Source organism: Triturus cristatus, chromosome 2_1, assembly GCF_964204655.1.
Source record: "Triturus cristatus chromosome 2_1, aTriCri1.1, whole genome shotgun sequence".
NCBI lineage: Eukaryota > Metazoa > Chordata > Amphibia > Caudata > Salamandridae > Triturus > Triturus cristatus.
This window is the reverse complement of record NC_140581.1, coordinates 928,265,582-928,287,156: the sequence shown is the minus strand read 5'-3', so window position 1 is coordinate 928,287,156 and position 21,575 is coordinate 928,265,582. Positions and strand designations below refer to the sequence as shown.

Below are 21,575 nucleotides of genomic sequence, written 5' to 3'. Positions count from 1 at the left end.
TTACCTCCACCCGCATCTAAACCGTAAAATCATCCTTACCTCCCTTTACCTGTACCCACCTGTGAGTATCTGGGTGTATTATATGATATAGCTGGAGGGCCTCATCATGGACTACACTTGCAAAACCTTTATTGTCCCCAGTCAGGTTTGTCCAAACAACCTTAAGCTCAACTCTGGGTAGCTATGGCTTTCGAGCAGCAAGGCTTGAACAAAGGAGCTTAGCCTAAACCATTCAACAGTACCAAACAATGGAATAAGAAAGCCACACAACACAAAAGAATTACAACACCAATTTATAAATATAGAGTATTTTTATGAATGTATAGAGTGCAAGATTAGCAAAATCTACTTAAGGGTTCTGGAGATATAATTTTTCAAAGATTTTATCACTTTTAATTCCAACTGCAAACACGCATCGGTCAACAAAATGTTTGTAAACCTTTTCAAAAGTTTGTAAACGTTAGTTCAATAAATTCAGTCCAACGTGGGAAACCACATCTGACAGAATGAAGATATAGGAGGCCGATACGGTAGATTTGGACAGTTACCTGGCCACTAGAGCGTATTCAGCCAGTTCCAGCCTTTACAGCACAACTGCCACAGACTATCATGAATGGTCCGGATGCAGAATGAAAGGATGCTTCAGTTGCGGTGTGGTCGATAGGGGTGCCTTTGTGGTGGTTCCTTGATCCACGGGTGCTGTGGGGCAACTTTGGCCACAGAGGTTAGGGTCCCACAAAGTCCTCTTTCCAGGAGTAGATTGACAGCCTCAGCTGGGCTTCTGGTCTCAGGATACAGCAGTAGAAGCAAAATCCTTGAGTGGGGGTTAGTGTCCCTCTGGAGCAACCAATCCAGACTTGGACGACACTCCTGGCTCCAGCAGTGTCAGGTGCAACATTTGGCTGTCAAAGATTGGTCTCTCTAGGTTCCCCGCAGCAGCTAGCAGCGAATCTTCTCCGGTTGCTAGCAATTTGCCAGTTTGGACTACTTCAGCTTTTTGGTACCTGGAGCTGGTTCCAGAAGATCAGCAGATTGATCCTCTGAGTCACTGCTTTGGTCTGGGGATCAACTTTTACCCGAGCTAGGTACTACATGCACAGTCCAAACTTTGTTACCCCACAGTGCAGCACATGTAGTCCAGCGGACGGTACAGCCTCTTTGTGCGATTGCAAGGGCAGCAGGGCAGTCCTTTTTTGGTCCTCTTTCCAAATGCAGCGTGATCTAAGAGTCCAAGTTGCCAGGGGTGCTCTTTTTATCCGGTTAAAGTGACCTGAGGGCACCACGTGGTCACTAGCCAATGGGCTACCACTTCTTCTCCCTTTGGGTGATGACTTTCCGGAGAAGTGTGGCATCTGGCAATCTCAGAGTACACCATTCTGGCCACTCTCAAGATGTCTTGACCCTTCCTTGGATGGAAGGAGCTCAGTAGCCCACCCTAGAAGTGTGGCTACCTGGGGGCTACATGCCCACGGACAAAATGGTTTGGGCACTGATCTTCTCCCTCTACCCTGTCTCCAGATTGTCTACCTAAACAAAGGGCAGTCACTCTAGAGTGTTCTGACAGTTTATCCTTTGAAGGCGGCTTCCCATTGAAAGCGTGCCTTTTGGGCTAGCACCCAGAGTGGCTCCCTGCAAAGTGGAGGTAACACCTCACCCTGCAGCAGATTATGTTTGATCCGAAGCCTGGGAGTCAATTACACGACTCCTCAGGCGGACAGAAAGCGGTCTGTGGGTCCAGTCCTCCAGTCCATTGTGAGGCTACTGGATCTCTGGAGCACAGAGTGGCAACTTTCTAAAAGTTGACTAACTTTAGAAGTGACATTAAATTCGACTTGGGCATCACTTTGTGTTTAATGCCAACATTAATTTGATACCTTACAGTACCCAGTTAGATACTCCCATTCAGAAGTTGGCAAGGCTGGGATGCCAGCCAGTAACCCTGTATTAGCCAATGGGGCTACTAACTTTTCTCCAGCAGAACGACAACTTGGAGGTTTGCTATTGAGACATATTTGTCCTACTTAACCATATGCAGCTCCCAGCCACAGTGCTCTATAGGCCTTCATTAGGATAGACCTACATATACTGTTAGGGGAGTGGCGGGTTTGCCGTTAGTTTTAATGGCAAAGTGGAACTAGCAGTGTTACCACTTCTCTTCCAGTCTGCAGTGGCAGGCTGGGAGCTACTTTGTACTTTTGACACATTCAGTGAGGCACAATTAGTGCTGCAGCCCTGAGTGAACACACTGCCTTACAACCCATGGGTGCCCTGGGTACAATATAGTAGGGACTTATAACTAAACCAGTACTTGCCAATTCAACATCCACGTTTGAGTCAAAAAAACAGCATCAGTCCCTTACCTCTACCCACCCTTAAAACCTAAAATCACCCTTACTTTCCTTCACCTCTACCCACCCTTTACCACTATCACCCTTACTTCCCTTTGCCTCTACCCGCACCTAAACCACTTTTTTTTTCTAAAATAACATAAAAATGTATGTTATTTAAAAAAAAAACGTATGTGTGTGATAATGCACTTAATGGTAAAGTTAAAAATGTTTACCTACATGGTAAAGGCATGCATGATAATGTATGCATGGTAAAGACGGTTTCCCATGTCTGGTTTCCTGTGTAATCCATATGCAATGGACAATGTTATGTTATAAGGAATTTGTAAAGTGCAACTTTCACTCCGAGGCGCATCATGGCACTGAGCGGATCCCTAACAGACAGGGTGACAGACTGGGAATGATTTAGATAAGTGGTCTGCATAGAGCATCAGGAGCCGTAATGATCCAAGTTTTCAGAGCTTTCCTAAAGAGGGTTGATTGGATGAAGGGTAGGTGATTGGGGAGTTGGTTCCAGGCCTTGGTCCCAATCACTGCAATTGATTTCACCCCTGAGACACATCTGAAAGCAGGGGGTTTTAATAGATTTGCGTTAGACGATCTGAGAGAATGGTGTGGCACACAGCATGCAAACCTGGGTCAAAGGGTGTGGGGGCCTGAGGAATGAAATATTCTAAAGGTAATCATAAAGATCGTAAACAGGATTATTTTGTGGATGGGTAGCAAATGCAGTACTTCCAGTGCAGCAGAAGCTGATGAGCTCCAGGGTCATTTTAGTACTAGTCCGGCTGCTGCATGTTGTACCATCTGTAATTTGTGTAGTACCAAATTATTTGCTCCTGCAGAGAGGCTGTTGCAATAATCCAATCTAGAACTTATTAGGGCCACTGTGACTGCCTGTCTCGTCGTACAGGGGAGTAGGTCGAAGAACTTTTTAAGTGACTTCATCAGATGGAAGCAGGTCCCAGCCACTGCTAGGGACTGCTAGTGGAAGGACAGTGCTGAGTCAAATTTGACCCCCAGATTCCTAGCTACCATTACTGTATTTCGGGAAGGAGGAATGTCGGAGGGCCACCATAGACTAGGGGAGAAGGAGTTAGCTTTCCCTAGTGGCATGATTTCTGTTTTTTCTGAGTTACATTGTAAGTGGTTTGCTTTCATCCAATGAAAGACTGCTGTGAGACATTGACGGAGATTTTCCTCAGCAAGTGTGGTATTTTTATCTAACATCAGAATAAGCTGCGCATCGATGTTAAAGGACGATATCATACTAATCAGGGGAGCCATATAGGCATTGGAGAGCAATGGACTGAGCATGGACCCTTGTGGGACGCAGGAAGGCAGGGGTTTTTCTGCTGACTGGTATTGTCCAAGAGTAATGACTTGTGTTCGGTTTTGTAGAAACGATTTTAGCCAGGCCAGGGCGAGAGGAGAGATACCATAGGACGCAAGACAGTCCAGGAGAATGACATGTGAGACCGTGTCAAAAGCAGCTGATAGGTCTAATAAGACCAACACAGCATTCTTTCCCTGTTCTAAAGCGGCTTTAAGGGATTCAGGGGTGTACAGGAGAGCTGATTCCGTAGAGTGCTGAGGCCTGAAACCTGATTGATTAGGGTGTAAGACATTAGTTCCTTCCAGATAGGTCATAAGTTGAGAGTTAACTAGTTTTTTAGTGATCTTACTAAGACATGGGAGTAGAGAGATGGGTCAAAGGTTGGTAAGGATGGTGGGATCAGCAAGTTGTTTCTTTTGAAGAGGTTTGACTGCTGCAAGTTTCCATTCATTGGGGACTTCTCCTAGTGAAAGATAGGCGTTTATTATGTTATTGATGACTGGATTGACAGTATCTATAATTGCATGACGGCATTGTTCTAGGCTAATGGCTTGAAAAGCTCGAAGGAATGGTCTGTTTTTTCCTAAATCGGCAGTAGTAATAGCGGGAGGAACCGAAGGTACTGGGAAATCTTGTTGCAATGACTGGACCTTCTGTTTGAAATAGTCTGCTATGCGGTCGCCGAGAAACTGTGATGGGGGAATCTCTTGTTTAAGGGATATGGGGTTGGTAAAAGAGTTGACTATCTTAAAGACAGTTTTTTGATATGCGTTGGCCAGTTTAAGCATCTCGGTGAAATAGGATTTCTTGGCAGCTTTGATTTGTTGGTGGTAGATGTTAAGAGCTGCTTTGAACCTGGTTAGTTCATCCTGTTTGTATTTTTGTCGCCATCTACATTCCAATTTCGTGCAGTGGTTAAGTAGTTCTTTCAGGTTTTGGGTGTACCATGGGGAGGAGGGTTTGTTAAACAATCGGTTATTTTGTGAGGCAGGAGGTGCAAAACGATCCCTCAGAGTGGACATCCACTGTATGAAACGTTGGTTTATCTACTGTTGGATCATCCGACAGCCTAGGCTTGCAGACTGAGGCTTCTAAACTGAGGTCTGAAAGGACTGCCATATCATTACACCTGGTTCTGGTGTTTTGAATGGTGGGGATGTGGCCCTTTAGGTTTTTCGTGAGCTGGTATCTGATTTCTAGAGGTATAAGCTTGTCATCAGACCAAGTTAAGCTAACTGGGGCCTTGACTATAAGGGTCGTGAGGTTTGAGCAAATACCGCCTAGAGTGTGGCCTGCATTATGGATGGGGGTGAATATCCGCTTATCCAGGCCAAGTGTATCATTGATTTCCAGGAAATTCATTGCACCCGGCTCATTTTGTACATCTGGGTGGATATTAAAAATCTCCTAATAGGGTGAAATTGGAGAATCTAAGCGTTATGAGCTCATGATATCTCCAATGCTATCCAAGAAAGCCTGGTGGGCGGTAAAGCAGAGTCCCTGAGAAGGAGAGAGAGTCCTCTAATTGGAAGCAGAAGCGGATACTTTCTGCACCTTTGAGGTCAGATATTTCAAATACTGAGCATTTCAGTGTGCTGCGATAGATAATCGCCGGCCCCCCTCCTCGTTGTTCTGGTCTATCCTGTCTGTGAATAAGCCAGGGGGTAGGGCACAGACGATATCCTGGTTACACCAGGCTTTTCGCCATGTTTCTGTTCTGAAGAGGCAGTCTAGGTTATCGTCTAGTATTAGGTTGTGGATGCTTTGAGCATGTTTGCATAGTGATCTAGCATTAATGAGAACTCCTTGTAGGTAAGTTGTGTTAATACTGTTGCCAATCGGTGTGCCCTGTATGGGACTGAAAACTGTTTTACAGTTCTTACAGCAGATGGGGCCCTTCCATTCAGCAACATCAAAAGGGTTTTTGTAATTGTGAGGACTGTTGTTAAGGGGTCAAAAGGGAATATCTAGTGAACCACATACCTGGCGAAAATTGGGCAGCATTTCTGGCGCTGGTCGCGTTCTGGACGCAGACGGGCACAGACGGGCTTGCCTTTAGCGCGCCTTCGGGGTGCCTGCTGCGCACGTCCACTGCGTGTCGGTGCCATCCTCCGATTAAATAAGCGGAGGCAGAAGGCTCAGGGAGAAGACTAGACAGTCTCCCTCCCAAAGATGGAGGCAGAGAATGGCCCTGTGGAAGTGGGGAAACCCACCTTTGCACCTCGCTGGGATTAGAGATACCTGCGTTACAGGCCTCGTAGCTTCCTGGTGCCACTCCCCCAGGGTAGCCAATCTGAACGGGTGAGGGGTGGAGCCGACGCCAACACCGGATATTTATGCCGGCAAGATCGTGGGAGCGCAGCCAAAGGCGTGTCAAAGGCAAGCCCGTCTGCGTCTGGTCGCGCACGATTTGCGCACAGCACCAGCCATGCTGCCCGTGACACCAGGAAACTTTGCTATTCAAGCCAGGCATTGAGGGAGATAGGTGAGATCGGTGGTGCCGGGGTAGGCATGCCTATATTTGAGAACTCAGCCAACCCGAAGTCGGACTTCATCAGGAAGAAGGCTCTGGTCTGTGGATTACTTATTGTTAGCTCTCTCCATAAACAGGTCACAGAGATCCAATTACTCACTGAAGCGTATCACCTGGATATGCTACTCATGACTGAGACCTGGACCTTTCCTGACTTTGCACTTGAACCAGGACTGGCGTGTCACCCTGGCTACAAGATTTTTCACAAGCCTAGAGCCAGAGGTAGAGGCGGTGGGGTTGGTCTCAAGTTTAAAGAAGGGTGGGATTTTGTCCCTATAGATATCGATGCAGTAGAGGGATTTGAGCTCTTGGGGTTCTCTCTATTGGACGGCAGAGTGTGCTATAGGCCCCCTGGCGCAGTCAATCTGTCTCAATTGCAGGCGCTGATTAAGGTCTTTAACAATATGGCTGTTACTCATTCGAGACTGCTTATTGCAGGGGACTCCAATCTCTGGCTAAATGGGACTTTAGAAATAGGATACCATACCCTTCTTCAATCTTGTGAAAGTCTAGGCCTATCTCAGGGAGTAACTGGATCCACACACATAGGGGGGCATATGCTCGACCTAGTTTTCAGTGAGGAAAGGGTTATTGACCACATGGACGTGCTTTCTGTAGACTAGACTGATCACCATTTGGTTAAATTTCTGACGGCCATCCCCAGCCGAGGAGCCCCTGCTCTGAGGGATGTTAGGAGCTTCCTGGGTAGAGACTGGAAGAGGATACTGGAAAAGGCGACAAAGTCACCAACGTTCGCTATCAAAGGGGACTTTGATGTACTTAGGTCAGTGGAGGAGAACTATATGGACCTCCGTAATCATATTATTGCAACTGTTAATCAAATTGCCCCTTTAAAAAGCTGCAAAGATTGGGGAAGACCCTCCGCTAGGTGGTTCAATGAAAAATTGAAAGCCTTGAAATCAAGATGTAAACAGGCAGAAAGAAAATGAAAGAAAGCACTATGTAGATGAGGATAAGTTCGCCTGGAAAGCGGCTAAATCGCTCTACAAAAAAGAAATTCTTGCTGCTAAACAGGAATATTTTGCAGAGATCATTCTGAATTCGAATAAGTCCAAATGCATCTTCAAAATAGTTGGATGACCTCACTAATCCTCAATGCTCGCAAAACGAGATCCTGCCTACTCAAGATTTCTGCGATAGTTTAGCAACCTTTGACGAAATAAATCAACACTATCATCACTGGGCTTAAAACTGACATCTCCGTGGGGGAAGAAGTTATGACTCATGGAGTAGCTACCGTGATTGACGGTGTGGGAGGGGTGCCCTGTGTAGGAACACAGACTGGTGAATGGACTGGTAAATTGAGTCTCTTGGACCATTTTGAGCCCCTTTCGGAGGAGGAATTTAGCAGGCTCGCCCTGGGTATCTCCTCGGGCTCCCCACTGGACCCCCTTCCACACAAAATCTGGAAGGAATTTGCCTTACAACTTTTTCCCAGGCTCCGACAGATCTGTAATCAAATCGCTATCCAGTGGAGTTGTACCATCTGGCTGGAAACAGGCTGTAGTTACGCCACTCTTGAAGGCCACTCCTGATCCAACCTGCCCGGGTAATTACCAGCCCATTTCTCTCCTTCCCTATCCTTTGAAGATCCTTGAATGTTCGGTTAGCAAATCTGTCAGCATTTATAGAATGTAACAACTACCTGGCAGATGTACAATTTGGTTTCCGGCCAGAACACGGAACTGAGTCTGCCTTGGTGACCGTGATGGACGATCTGCGTCTGTTGGCAGACAGGGGACAATCTGCAATACTTATTTTGCTTGACCTGTCTGCGGCTTTCGACGCGGTCAACCATGATATTTTGCTAACCCGTCTAGGGGAGGTAGGAGTAGTGGGCACTGCCCTGGACTGGTTTCGATCCCATCTATCTGGCAGGTGTCAGGCAGTGGCTCTTCCACCGTTCGTCAGGCTTCACTAACATCTGTCAATTTTATCCAACATCTATTTGAGCCCACTGATTAATACCATTCGGGCTAATAATGTGAAATTGGTAATTTATGCTGATGAAACTCAGATCATTCCATCTCTTGATGGAACCCAACCTAATGCCCTGCAGGATTTTCATGCGTGCATGCACGACACTGCGCAGTGGTTACGAAATAATTCTTTACAATTTAATTCGGATAAGACCGAAATTCTACACAGCGCAGTTGGGAAGGTCCCTCTGCCCCTTCCTCTTAACTTTTGGCCTCTTGGTACATCTACTCCCTTGGCGCCGTCTAAGACTGTGTGAAACTTGGGAGTCATGTTCAATGCCAATCGGTCATTGGAGACGCAAGTGAATAAGATGGTGAGGTGCAGTTTTGACCTTATTAGGGCTTTGAGAAAGATTCTTCCGTTGCTTCCAGTCTCGGTCAGAGCCTTGATTGTTCGAGTCATTATCTTAAGCAGACTTGAATATTCCAACGCCTTACTGTTGGAGTCCCCCAAATATCTGATTCAGAGACTGCAACGTGTTCAGAATACGGCAGCGAAATTTGCCCTGTCTAGACCACGAGGCTCTTCTGCCTCAATGTGCCTAGCTGAGCTACATTGGCTCCCTGTGCAGCAAAGAATACATTTCAAATTCCTTTGTATAGGGTTTAGGGCTCTGCATGAACTCGGTCCTAAGCCGCTACAGAAGAAATTGGTCTGGTATACTCCTATCCGGAGCCTCCGTTCCTCTTCTGCCTGTCTGGCACCCAATGGTATGTAGCAGCTATTCGCAGCCTTGCTGCGATTCCGCTCAGTGAATTGCATCTCATCAACAACTTTAGATAACATAGAAACCTGGATTGTTCAGTTTATAATCAGCGAGTTGAACTTATTTTTGCATGCTTAATTAGGGCAGTGAGAAGTAGAGGGGGAATTAAGCCTCAGACCCCTTGCTATTTTCAGGGCCCTGGGGTTCTACTGCAGAATTAATTTATAGATTGTGACGAGGCAGCTAAGCAGGAGATACCACTAGGAAGCACTCAATGCTGGAGCTGCCTCATTTTCTCTTTACCTTGAGGATACCTTTTTAAACTTACAAGTAAGCGCTCGAGCCACGCGGCATAAACACGTGAAGTGGGCCCTGCATTACATTTGTGACCTGGGCCCTACAAAAACTGTTAACAGGCCTAAATGTTGTTTGATTAATTTCACAACAATATTAAACAGGTATTTATGTTCTGTACTCATCGACAATTTAATTTCGACTCAATAGGGCAGAAAAAAATGATTTTAAACTTCACCTGCGGTTTGCTTGTTCATGATTGGGCGTTCTATTAGCGGCAAAACATTCAGATTACACTCAATTGTACAGCAGACAAACAAGTAAGTTTGCTTTATACTCACAACATGCATTGTGTGCCTTACCTCGTTGTCACATTCAGCAAGGACTTGATCATATTCACTTAATGCAACTAAGAAAATAATGGAGGTAACATTTTCAAAACAGTGGATCCATTTCCGTCTTTCGGACCTCTGACCACCCACATCCACCATTCTGTTGAGAAGGAAAAGGGGACAGTTACACATAGCCGACCTGAGACTCTGAAAATATGATCCAATAAACAAGGGTGCAAATAAATCTGCCTCATCTGAGATGGAAGGGAAAATAGAGTCACTAGTTTCTCTCCCTGCATTGATAGATATGGAATTCATAAGAAAGAGATGGGTATCTGAAATATACCTAACCAACTCCATTGAGAGAGTACACGAATTGAAAGACATACACATCTGTTGCTACCAAAATAAGGTACTTGATGTTAGGGTGGCTGTAACTCGACCCATTTGTACACTCTTTTGTGGAGTGATTTCTGTTCTGTCACGGTCACCCTGTCCTGTACAATGGGCACAAATTAAACGGACATAATTGTCTCTTTATTATTCCCACTGTACCAAAGCAGCAGATGTCGGCAGGGCTCAGTAGCACAGGCTCCCAGTCCCTGCTGGAGCATGGAACCACCAGCTCAGCCCAATCTGTACGCTTCTCTCGTGCTGGGTAATGCAAGCATGTGTAACATCTGGATTGGTGCAGGGGATGCTGGAAGCTTGTGTGAGCATCGTCTAAAGAGGCGGCGGATGTCAGGCTGCTGGTACTTAAAAAAAAAAAAAATAAGTATACATACCCCTCCCCCCACGCTGTCCCACCTATTTCCCCAGCTAGTGGTCGCCACTGTTTGTGGACCTATTTTCCTTGCTTGCCATAGGGCTAAAGGCACCTTGTTTATGCCATTGCTTTGTAATTAGAAAATACACTATAATATTGCAAAACATTTGAACCCATAATCTAAAAAACAAGCAGAAGCCATATAGGTGGTGTGGTTATTGAGTATGTAATCATATGCATGCAAGAGTTTTTAATTTTCCTTTCTATGAAATGCAAGGAAAAGCTCTACTGTTCTCTCAGGAACTCATCGGCCCTGCAAATTTAACTGCACTTCCCCTTCATCAATCGCTCAACTGACAGACCAGGAGTAATTTCCCCCCCACCCCTATCTGCTCACCTGGTGACTCTGGCACGCCACCCACCTAACAGTACATCTCTCACTTATACAGCTGCCTAGATGCTTACGCCAGCACTCCTACTGCCCAGAAGCACAGGGCACTCTGTGGACTAAGTTGAATATATTTCCTGATTCCAATATCTAGGCCCAGCAGGAGCAGAAGTATGGAGAGGGCTCTAATGAATCCTTGGCGGTAGGGGGGTGCCAGGGGCTGGGACAAGGGGAAGCACTCCCAAAGGGTGTCAGACTCTGTGGCCAAAACATGCAGGGAGATTGAATTTTATTTAAAAAAAAAGGTTAATGACAGAAAGATCTTGGTCATAGCTAGGGTCTATAGGAAGGTTGAAGTCAAGGCAAAATGTGTGGCAACATGCAGCTTCTTGCCAATGACCAGGAAGTGTGAAAGTACCCTCTGCAGTAGAAATATTTGGGAATATGCTTTAATGTTAAATTGTCAGTAAGGAAACTTGATTATACTAGTATAACACAGAGCCCAGCTTCAACCCTGAGAAGGTTAGCACATGAAAATAAATCCCATGTTGCATGATATGGAAGGTAGTACATTCAGCAAAAACTGGTTTCTACTTTAAGCTGAACTGAACCTGGAACAGAAAACACAATTTTGGCCAGTTTGGCCGGATGGGAGTGAGAGCCTGAAAACGGGTGCACCCCCTTCAATTACCAAGGGAGAATTTAGCTGATCAAATCTGTACTAAATTTACACCCTGGCAGGGGTACTACCTTATATTCAACTCCTAGAGATTTCAGAGTTCTGGGTTGCATAGCGAGGACAACAGTATGGTAAAAAAAATGGGAATGGTAAGCTTGGACGCGCTGAGAAAAGGAAAACACCAGCAAAACTGAAAGAGGCATATGGGTGGTGCATGCTATTAGCTAGACTTGGCGACCTCCCAACACTAAGTCATTGGAATTCTTACTGACAATAGGGAAGGGACGTTAAAGGCAGTTACTCAAATGTATAGTAAACAGAGCATAGGTATATACTGTGATCACATAGAACTTAAATGGAAACACTACTGTGCCAAGATTTTACGGAGGCAGAGTGGGACAGAATAAGGGATTTCTTAAAGAAGGTATCTCATCACACTAGACAAGGTATATACAATTGACTTATTTGCACCAGACGTAGTACCCTGTAGTACCCCGACTCCTGAAGGTTGCATCTTATCAACCTGGGAATCCCCAACACTTGGGTGTAGAAAGGTTCTTCCATATAGTATGGTCATGTTACAGCCCAGAGCCAAATCGGACAGCTCTGACTACAATACTACTGGAGGAAATGATGAGGGCTCATTACATGACCCCCGTGACCTGTCTACTGAGGAAGGGGTCTAGATCCAAATAGCTCAGGGTCGAAACAAAGTTCATTTACATTGCACATCAGATATCCAGAAGCTTGAATTCAGCAGAACCCCTTTGAGTAACCTTCTAAACAATAAAACGTTTTAAGATGGAGTGCACGGGTCGGGAGGCTAAAGAGAACAGCAAGTGCCACAGATATGGCACAAGTTTGGGACATTTTAGTAATAATTCACGTTCAATTGGGAACATTAAATACTGATGTTACTGCATAATTTGCTTAATATCGCATGGCACTAAGTTGCTGCTACAGCAGTTGTTTCAGGTCTCAATGGGGGTGGTTTCATGATCAATAATTCATTATTTTTATACTTTACTACTGATGACTGAAGTGTGATTGGTGCAACCTAGATCAGCTGCCCGAGCCAGGGCCATCTCTATTATTGAAGATGGCTCTGATATCCGAGGCTGCTGACTGAAATTATGTAAACCCATCTTGCCATCCAAAATATGGAGAGGGTTTGACAAAAGAAAGTAGGAGGTAGAATTTAAGAGACATATGTGATAGTTTCTTTCATAAGGTAGGAGGCCATGTTAAATTACACACCCATGGTTTAGCGGATGGTTTTAAGAACTGTGACTATAGCCAAATTACTTGGGAAATTTTGTTGTAAAATGGGCCATTTTGGGCCCATTTCCTTTAAGGTGTTCTTGGGGAAAGGAACCTTCATGCATAAATGGTCAGTATTATCCTTGCCTAGAAAACTAACAGATATTGGACTATTTCATGCATGCTCTTTCACAACTACAGAACTTATCCACCAAGCTCAGACCACAGACACACTTGATGGGCCTAAGAAGGTGATCGGTCTCGCTCAATTCACAAGTATGCAAAGGTTATCAGCCCCACCACAGATGAGTTCCCTTGAACGACCTAGTGATCCCCATTGACCTACAGATGTGTTGCTCCATTCCTCTGTAAAGGCCCTCACATGTATAACTTAGTTTCTAAATTACATTCGTGTGTCAACGTACCTGAAAATAATGTCTTCTAGATCAAAGGGATATTCAATGATGCCAGTTGTGGGAACTCTCACTCTTAGTACATCTTGCTGAGTTGGGACGTACGCTTGCACAGAAATGCGATCTAAATTGCTAAGATAGCTGCAAAAAAAAAAAAAACATGCAATGCATTTGTGTTTCTATCAAAAAGTAATCACAACAATTTAAGTGAAAATTACACTTCTACACAAAGCCTGATGAAGGCACCGAGAGCAACATTTTAGGTATATAAGTGGATCATACCAGCCCAGGTTAGTGAATTTTCCTACAATTGAAGGGACCAAACACAGATTGGAAAATATTTAATAGGTGGATTTTATGAAACGTGCTTATGATCCGAAAAATGCCTATAATATTATAAAGGTGAAAAGCAGATGTATGCAAAAGGGACTGTCCATTTTAATTTCATAGACAGCATTTTAACTAGCATCGTTAGCTTTTATAACTTGAATCATACAGTAGAAATCCAGTTGATGCAAAATAGTGGGTATTACTAGCGATCCAATGCTGGGTATGTAATGATTGACCATGGAGCAACAACAAAAAATTGAGGCATCTTGGGTTGCCTGTCCTGACGAAAAATGAAATAGTTTATTCTTTTTTTTTTTCTTTTTTTTTTAAATCAGTGGATTGCACAGTCGTTCGATTTAATTCAATGAAATGTTCTAGACTAACAAGGACAACTACTGACATTTAAGTAGCACATTCATTTAAACCAGAAGTAGTGCTCTGGTGATACACCATGCCACTTCCACTCTACAATAATCACCTATTTAAACTTGAGCAGCTACAAAATTTGAATCTATATGTAGGATTGACGTTTTGTTGGGTTAATGTAGTACTCTCCTTTAGAAATGTTGCCAACAAGTGTTAAATAAGGCCATTTGACAACATTGTGCCATTAAATATTAATATTAACTGGAAAAGATGAATTGATAGCAAATTACAATTATGACCAGCATAAAAGAGACAGACACATATGCAAGATACGGCTTCTATACTTTACGGATGCACATTACATTAGGCCAGATACCCTAACACTAAATGGAAGGTTTTATTCTTATATCCTCACGTTTTTGAAAGACAAATGCTCGGGTGCACCATTTTATTAAGACAATGGGGAAATCAGTAGCAGTTTAAGCATATATTAGAACATCAGTGTAATAAGGAAAATTATTTGGATCAATGATTACATATATTTGTCTCATTTAGGATCTGACACAGGAGGTAGACAGAATTACTGTCTTGAAAAAGATGGTACGATTAATTTGAAGCCATCGAAACGAGTCGACGCTGTTGAAGGCACAATCCAAGGACCAACATAGACGAGTAAAATACTGATTGAATCAATGTATTATGAGCTATGTTTTCAAGTCTAATGTGATGTGCATCCATAAAGTATAGAAGCCGTATCTTACATATGTGTCCGTCTCTATTATGCCGGTCATAATTGTAATTTGCTGTCAATTCATCTTTTTCCAGTTAATATGAATTATATGTTGTTTTAGCATTAATTTTGGTTTTATTTTATTCTTGAATCATTGTGATACGTGATGTGATTTTATTTGTTTGGAAACAATAAGGAGAAAAAAACTCTTTAAATAAAACACCGTTATAATATAGATTTTGAATATAGTATTCAATGTTTCTATTGGTAATTAGCATTTACTGACATTGGATTTGTTAGATCAAGGGAATTTCTTTTTCTTAGGTTATAAGTACGTCATTTCCCTTGAGAGTTTTAAGGGGGCCCTCTCCTTTTTTTGACCATTAAATATTAATACTGTTAACATTGTTCCACATTCTTGCCAAGGTTGAAAAAGAGAAATACCGGTCCTGACAACCTTTAATTGTTTGACATTTGCCGCCAAATACTGGTACATTTCATACTATTGACCTAACAGTACAACAACAAAACACATGCTATTTTACCAAACAAGTATCTCCAATGCAATACATTACAATTTCTTCCACTACTTGCAAAAAAGGCCCTACCACTCAGCTGCACTTAGGTGCAACGTGGATTCTGCAATCCCTTCATAGTCTCTGCACTGGTCCTGGTAAGGGTAAATATAAAATTTAAGATCGCCTCTATTGTCCGCAAGATCTTCGACAAACTCAGTCCTCTAGCTACCGTGCTAATCCTCTGTGACTTGCTGGATGCCTTCACCATCTAACATAACATTCTGTATGTTGAAAAGATGTTACAAGATACTGAATTAAAAACATTTATATGTTTTTCTTTTCAAACTTAAAATACCTTTTGAAAAAACAAAACATATCACTCTCGGCCTGTCTTGGAGGAACAACATTTAATTGGATCTCCACTCATCTAACATAAGCACCTGTGGTTTCTTAGCACACCATCTAAAAACAATTCATACACCGATAGGCACCGTCATGCCAAAATGATTTACAAATGTAGTGTGGTAAACATGAGTTGTAATTGACACCCATGCTTTATTCTGTACCCTGCCCTAAGTCACAAAAGACTACAACGAATCGGGGGGGGGGGGTGGAGGGCACAGCAGGCATGAGGTAGAAGGCACCTGGGTGATGTGCACTAATTCCAAGCTCTGCTGTCAGCAATAAATAAATACTTACCTGGAACATCAGGTCTCTCTCACAAACATTATGGAAATAGGGCTGTTCAAGAAAAACCCACATTTTTCACTTTATCGCCACCCAGGTCCTTTGCGCTATACTTGAACCTTGAGTGACCCTGAATGGGGCTAACATCTTCTTCAGCTTTTCCATCTTTGTGTGCAGAAAGGACCACGACATCGACCACTCTCCGGTGCAGCACAGCCAGGCAACAGAATCCCAATTCTGTTTGTGTGGGGCCTTTTTGTACTTTAGTGGGTCAAGCTGCTTGCAGTGCGGGTGCCCCACAGGCTAAGCCCACATGAAAGCAATGAAGCAGTGGGACAGCTGTGAAGAAGTATAATAGTCCCAGTAGTGTACAGTATCTCTTCTTTAATGAAGTTTCTCTCATGAACAGAAACGTCCTATCCACAGGGCACCCCAACAGCAACTGACCACTGGAGTTCTGATAAACAGAGCTTACAACATGAACACGCAGTGCCTCAGGGGCTTTTACATGTGCGACTGCTCCTGTGCAAAGGTGACGGAACATCAGAGTGTACTACGGGGCATCCAGTTTGGTCTGACTACTAGAACACATGAGGGCAATCCTGCCCAAGTTCCATATACGTCTGTCATCTAGTTTCACTGCATTACGAAAGAGCTTTCTCACCATAAAAGGTTGGGAGAATTTTGCAACATCAGATTTCTGAGGAAACCGCACTCTCACCCTGTCGCCCACACATACATCTGTGTGACAAACAGCATGCTTAGCATCAAAATTCTTTTCTCTTGATGGACTTAATGTCCTGAATTGCTTGCCAAGGAACTCATGATCCTCAATGCCCACACCTTTTCCTCTCATCCAAGATTGAAACAAGTAGGTGTTGGGACTCCAGCCCCTGAGCAACTCAAAAGGAATTTTTTCCATGGTACAGTGAGGGGTTAGACAGTAAACCATCACCCGCTCAACTATTCCAGCCCTCCAGTCCCTGCCCTGGTCCTTAGCCAGTTGAATGGACTCCTTTAGCACACGGTTGAACCTCTCCACCATACCGTTAATTTCGGGATGATAGAGAGCACAACGCTTGTGCTCGATACCTCTCTTCACCAAGAACGCTTCCATTTTCTATGAGACTAGTTGGACACCATTGTCCGTTAAGAGGGACTCTGGGAGACCTTCCCTACAGAAGATGTCATCCAAGAACTTAACATCTTTTGTCTCGATACCGTCTGTCACTTCGACATCGGGCCATCTCGAATACATATCCATCAGCACAAGAACATAAGATTGACCAGTCTTGCTAGTTACAGGCCCCAAAAGATCTAAGGCCACTACCTGCCAACTGCGTGTGGGAGCATCAGGTATGACCATTGGTTGCACTCTTGTTTTGTAAACTTTATCACACGCATTGCACTTCATGCACTCTTACCACACGTTCCACCAGAATGTCCATGCCTGGCCACCAGAAGTGTAAACAAACTATTTCCTTAGTTTTTGTAATTCCCTGGTGTCCCTGATGGGCTAATTGGATAATTTTCATTCTAACTGGTGATGGAGGAATGAGCCTGGTGCCCCTCCAAGGCAAACCTCCGCTTACTGAAAGTTCATCCCAAACATTCCAGAACTTGTGACCCTCCTCACTCAGGTTCCTTATGCCTGCCCAACCTTCATTTACCATCCTACATACCTCACAGTTCACCGTATTGGTCTTCATTTTTTCTCTCTATTCTACATCGCTAATCACTCCCTCCATGACCTCACACACTTTGTAATCATCATCCTCCCATGACCCCACAGGGTCGGCAGGTACACAGGCGCTCTGTCTGGACACCAGGCGGGAAAGACAGTCTTTATTCTCTGCGCCAGGTATATCATTTACCATGAAGTCGTAATCTTGTAGAGTAACCACACACCTACAAATCCTGGAAGAGACTGCATCTAGGCTTTTCTTGCAAAATACATCTTTCAAATGTTTGTGGTCAGTACGAACCACAAAATAGCTTCCCTAGAGGAATTTCTTTAATTTGATGGCCCTGTAAATACACAAAGCTTCTTTTTCTATTACAGAGTATTGTGTCTGGACCAACAAGTGTTCTGGATAGAAACATGATGGTTACCTCCTTTTCATCTTTCACTTGTTTGAGTACAGCACCCAAACCTTTGGAACTGGCACCAGTAATTAAAATGGAGCAGGAAGGTGTGTCGAAACTCTGAAGTGAAGGTGCACAACTCCGCTCCTTCTTGACGTAATCAAATTCTGTTTGACATTGTGAAGACCAAATGAACTTCGCCCCTTTCTTTAAAAGTGTCCTTAAAGCAAACTGGGGAACAAATTTATTATCATACTCCGCCATGCCCAAAAAGGTGACTAAATCTCTAGATTGTGGGACAGGGAGATCTTCAATAGTCTTTACAAGGTGATCTCTAGGTCTAACTCCTTCTCTTGTCAATTTCTGACCCAGGTAGTCCATTTCGGAGCGATTAAACCTACACTTGTTTTCTCGCACGGTTAAACCTTGCGCTCTAAAGCTCTCAAGGACCGCCCTAAGCCTATCATGCTCTTCATGAGACGATCCATGAACCAAGACATCATCCTGGTATATCTTAACCCCAGCCAGACCATCCAACATGTCCTCCATGACTCGCTGCAAAAAGAAGGCTGCGAAGTTCAAACCAAAATGAAGACAAGTGAATTTGTAGGTTCCGAACGGGGTTATGAAAGTTGTCAAGTTCATGGAATCATCATCAATTTTGACCTGATGATAGGCGGCTTTAAGGTCCAGTGTAAAGAACACAAGGGCACCCTCCAATGGAGTCTGCATCTGTGATATTAGGGAGAGGATACTTGTCAGAAATAACTGCTCGATTAAGAGCACGTAGATCCAAACACAACCTCACCTCTCCAGAAGCCTTGCATGCAAGAACTACTAGAGCCAACCTATCACTTGGTTCTGTCTCCACAATGATGCCCTCTCTCTTAAACTTCTCAAGTTCAGAACGCATAGACTCTCTCAACGCCAAATGTACATTGCACACCTTGCAAGTCCCAGGGGTGGCATCAGGTGCAAGTATGATTTTATGTGTGCATCCTGAGAGGCATCCCAACTTCTCACTGAAGACATTTTTTGAACTCAAAACACAAGTCACACCCTTGATTAATATTCAAAGGACCACTGGAAATGGCATTCATCAAGACTTTGCGTGAAGGAATGTCTAAGAACTATACAGGGATCAGCACCAGAAATCAAAGACACACCCAGGTCTACTTGATAAACCCAACTAATGATGCCATCTCCTCTACAAGAGATGTAAATCTTCCCTGCATTTAGCCTCTCTTTGTATTCAATGTCACCCATGAAGTAACCAAACAACTTTATGGGCTGACCACCATAGGCTTGAGGTTTATGGTCAGGCTTGAAAACCTTCACTTTCCCTTTCAATATTTTGTCAAAGAAATCTTTGGGGATGAGTTTTATCTTTGTTCCAGAATCAATAACCATTTTAATGTTATGGTCATTCACTTTGACATCGTCGATAGGAGTCTTACCTGTGTTCTGCCCAACCTGAAGCAACACCTTCCCACAATGTAATTCATCATAATCAGAATTACTCTCATCTTCTAAGGAAACTTATTCACTTGTTTACCTTTATTGTGTTTTGGAGCTCTACAAGCTTTAGCTAACTGTCCTATCTTCCCACAGTTGTGACTTCAGCAAAGTGACCAACTATATAACAACGGAAACATTTACCTTTAAACCCCTTTTTTTAAGTTGGGAGCTGAAGAAGGATAAGCTATTGGTTCTGAATGTTTCAAAGGAGTACTTGTCACGCTCTGTACTTTGTCATTCAAAACACCATTCTCCTTCTTTATAACCTCCACACAGGCAAGAGAGTGTTGAATTATTTTTGCAATTAATATAACTTCATCTTATTTTGGGTCTTCTTTCTGGCAAAATTAATCCCTGATCTATGTTTCACCCCAACAAAAATTGGTCACAGATGTGTTCAAGTGACCCTTCAAACTTGCATGTGGCACCCAGCTTTCGAAGATCTGCCATATATGTCTCGACAGACTCTTGAGATTTTTGTACACGTCTTCCAAAGTGGTACCTCTCTAACATTGTGCTAACCTTTGGAAGATAATGTTTATCAAGTTTTTTTAAACAAATTTCAAACTCACTGAGGTGATCTGCCTCGGTCTCACTCAAATCAGGGAGATTGGGTTCTAAAGGACATAGGTGTATGACCAAACAGTGTAAGAGTAGTGCAGATTTCCTTTCAGCACTAAGGGAGACCCCGCAAACGAGTGTAATTAAGAAAAACTTTTTTCCACTTTGACCAACGTATGTTTGGATCACCAGGATTAGAGAGTATGAATGGAGGAGGAGTGCCATTTTGCATCTCGCAATAAACAACGAGTGAATTCAAGAAGATGCGTGCAGACAGGCTCTTAAATTTTCACATTGAACTAAAATTGTACAAAATGTTTAAGATGTCAGAGACTCAAAGAGAAAGTGGAAAAGAGAAGGAAAAAAAATGTATGTGTATATATCTCTCTCCTGAACAAACAATATCCGTTATAAATATTTGATAATAAATGATCAATATTTCTTGGGTTATTTAGGGCGTGATGAGTGGGTGTGCTGGTCACTGTTTTTTCTCTTGGTAACTTATGCAATTTACCTGCTCTGTAATTAAGGTGTGACAAGTAGGTGTGCCTGTCACCGTAGAATATTAAGAGATGCTCTTTGACTGTACTGTCCAATTTTCCATTTTTACTCTGTCGAGAAGAAATAACTGTAGAAATTCCAGGAGGCCCGTTTGTATCCAGCTTTAAATAATATTTGAAATTTTACTTGTGGACAGCATTCTTGCTCATAATGTATATAAACAGTGGTCGAAGTGGCCGGGAACGGCAGGGCACGGCGTACCCCTACTTCTTCAATTCCAAGGAGTCCGTTCCCCTACTTTATTTTGAAAATGCGTCCCAGGACGCAAGAATTCGCCACCGCCTATAAATAAAGCTCGGGGTTCCTGGCGTTCGTGACGGGCGGGAAGGCACAGAAGTAACAGGACTCTGTCTTTTCCTTCTTGCCCAGAGAAGAAAAAGACCGTGTCCACTTCTGCTCTGCCGCTTCAGCTGCCCCCCACTCTTTCCTTCGACCCTCTCTTTCTGTCTAGCAGTTTTTCTCTTACTGAAAACCGAGTCTTCAAGACGGGGTTTTCACTCTTTCCTCTCCTTTCTTTTGTTTGCTCCCCTGTGAAATGGATCCAAAAAAGAAAAACATTTTTGCTGGAAATGTATTTTAACTCCAAAGTGCAGCATCTGGAATAAAAGGTTAAAAATATGAAAAATAACTAAATAAAGTAAGAGTGGTAGCAAACTGGCCAGATTGATTTTATTCACACCCAAACACATTAGCGCCACTTTTACAGAGTTGGTTAGTGAAGCGCTATTGTTGTTTTCTTGCCTTTGTTTTCCCTGGGCTTGCAACTAGTGCACCAATCCTGGAGGCACTGGTTGTGTGGATTGGAAAACAAAATGTGTACTGCGTCTCTGCGTCCAGGAATGTGGTCTTTTTACCATACTGCTTACGTTTTGTAAGGATATAAGCAATGGACATTGAAATGGGTCCATTCAGGGCCCTGTAGTCATGTCCTTAACTTTTCAGGCAAAAGCACTCACTGATTTCTGACTAGGGAGTGTAAACGCGTTAAGGTAACCATGTTCCTGCTTACATTTCACATGGGTTGCTAAATTTTGCATTCCCTATGAGTTGTTTGCTTACTCCAGGATGTTACTTTTTATTGTAGGCCGCATATTGCTCTTGTCTAGTGCGTAATTTAAATTGAGCCGCATCCATGTGCCAGCAACAATTGGGTTGTAGTTGAA

At 43.4% G+C, this 21,575-nt stretch overlaps 1 protein-coding gene across 2 annotated transcripts in view; it reads right to left on the bottom strand.

The window, feature by feature from the left end:
- LOC146866107 (guanine nucleotide-binding protein subunit alpha-14) overlaps positions 1-21,575 on the bottom strand; it is a 452,892-nt gene that overhangs the window by 34,567 nt on the left and 396,750 nt on the right. For both annotated transcript variants that reach the window (XM_085633345.1, XM_085633354.1), the window contains exons 4-5: positions 13,069-13,197; positions 9,581-9,710 (exon numbers count right to left, since the gene is read on the bottom strand). In XM_085633345.1, coding sequence (XP_085489471.1) covers positions 9,581-9,710; positions 13,069-13,197 — 259 coding nt within the window. The remainder of the gene's footprint in view (positions 1-9,580; positions 9,711-13,068; positions 13,198-21,575) is intronic.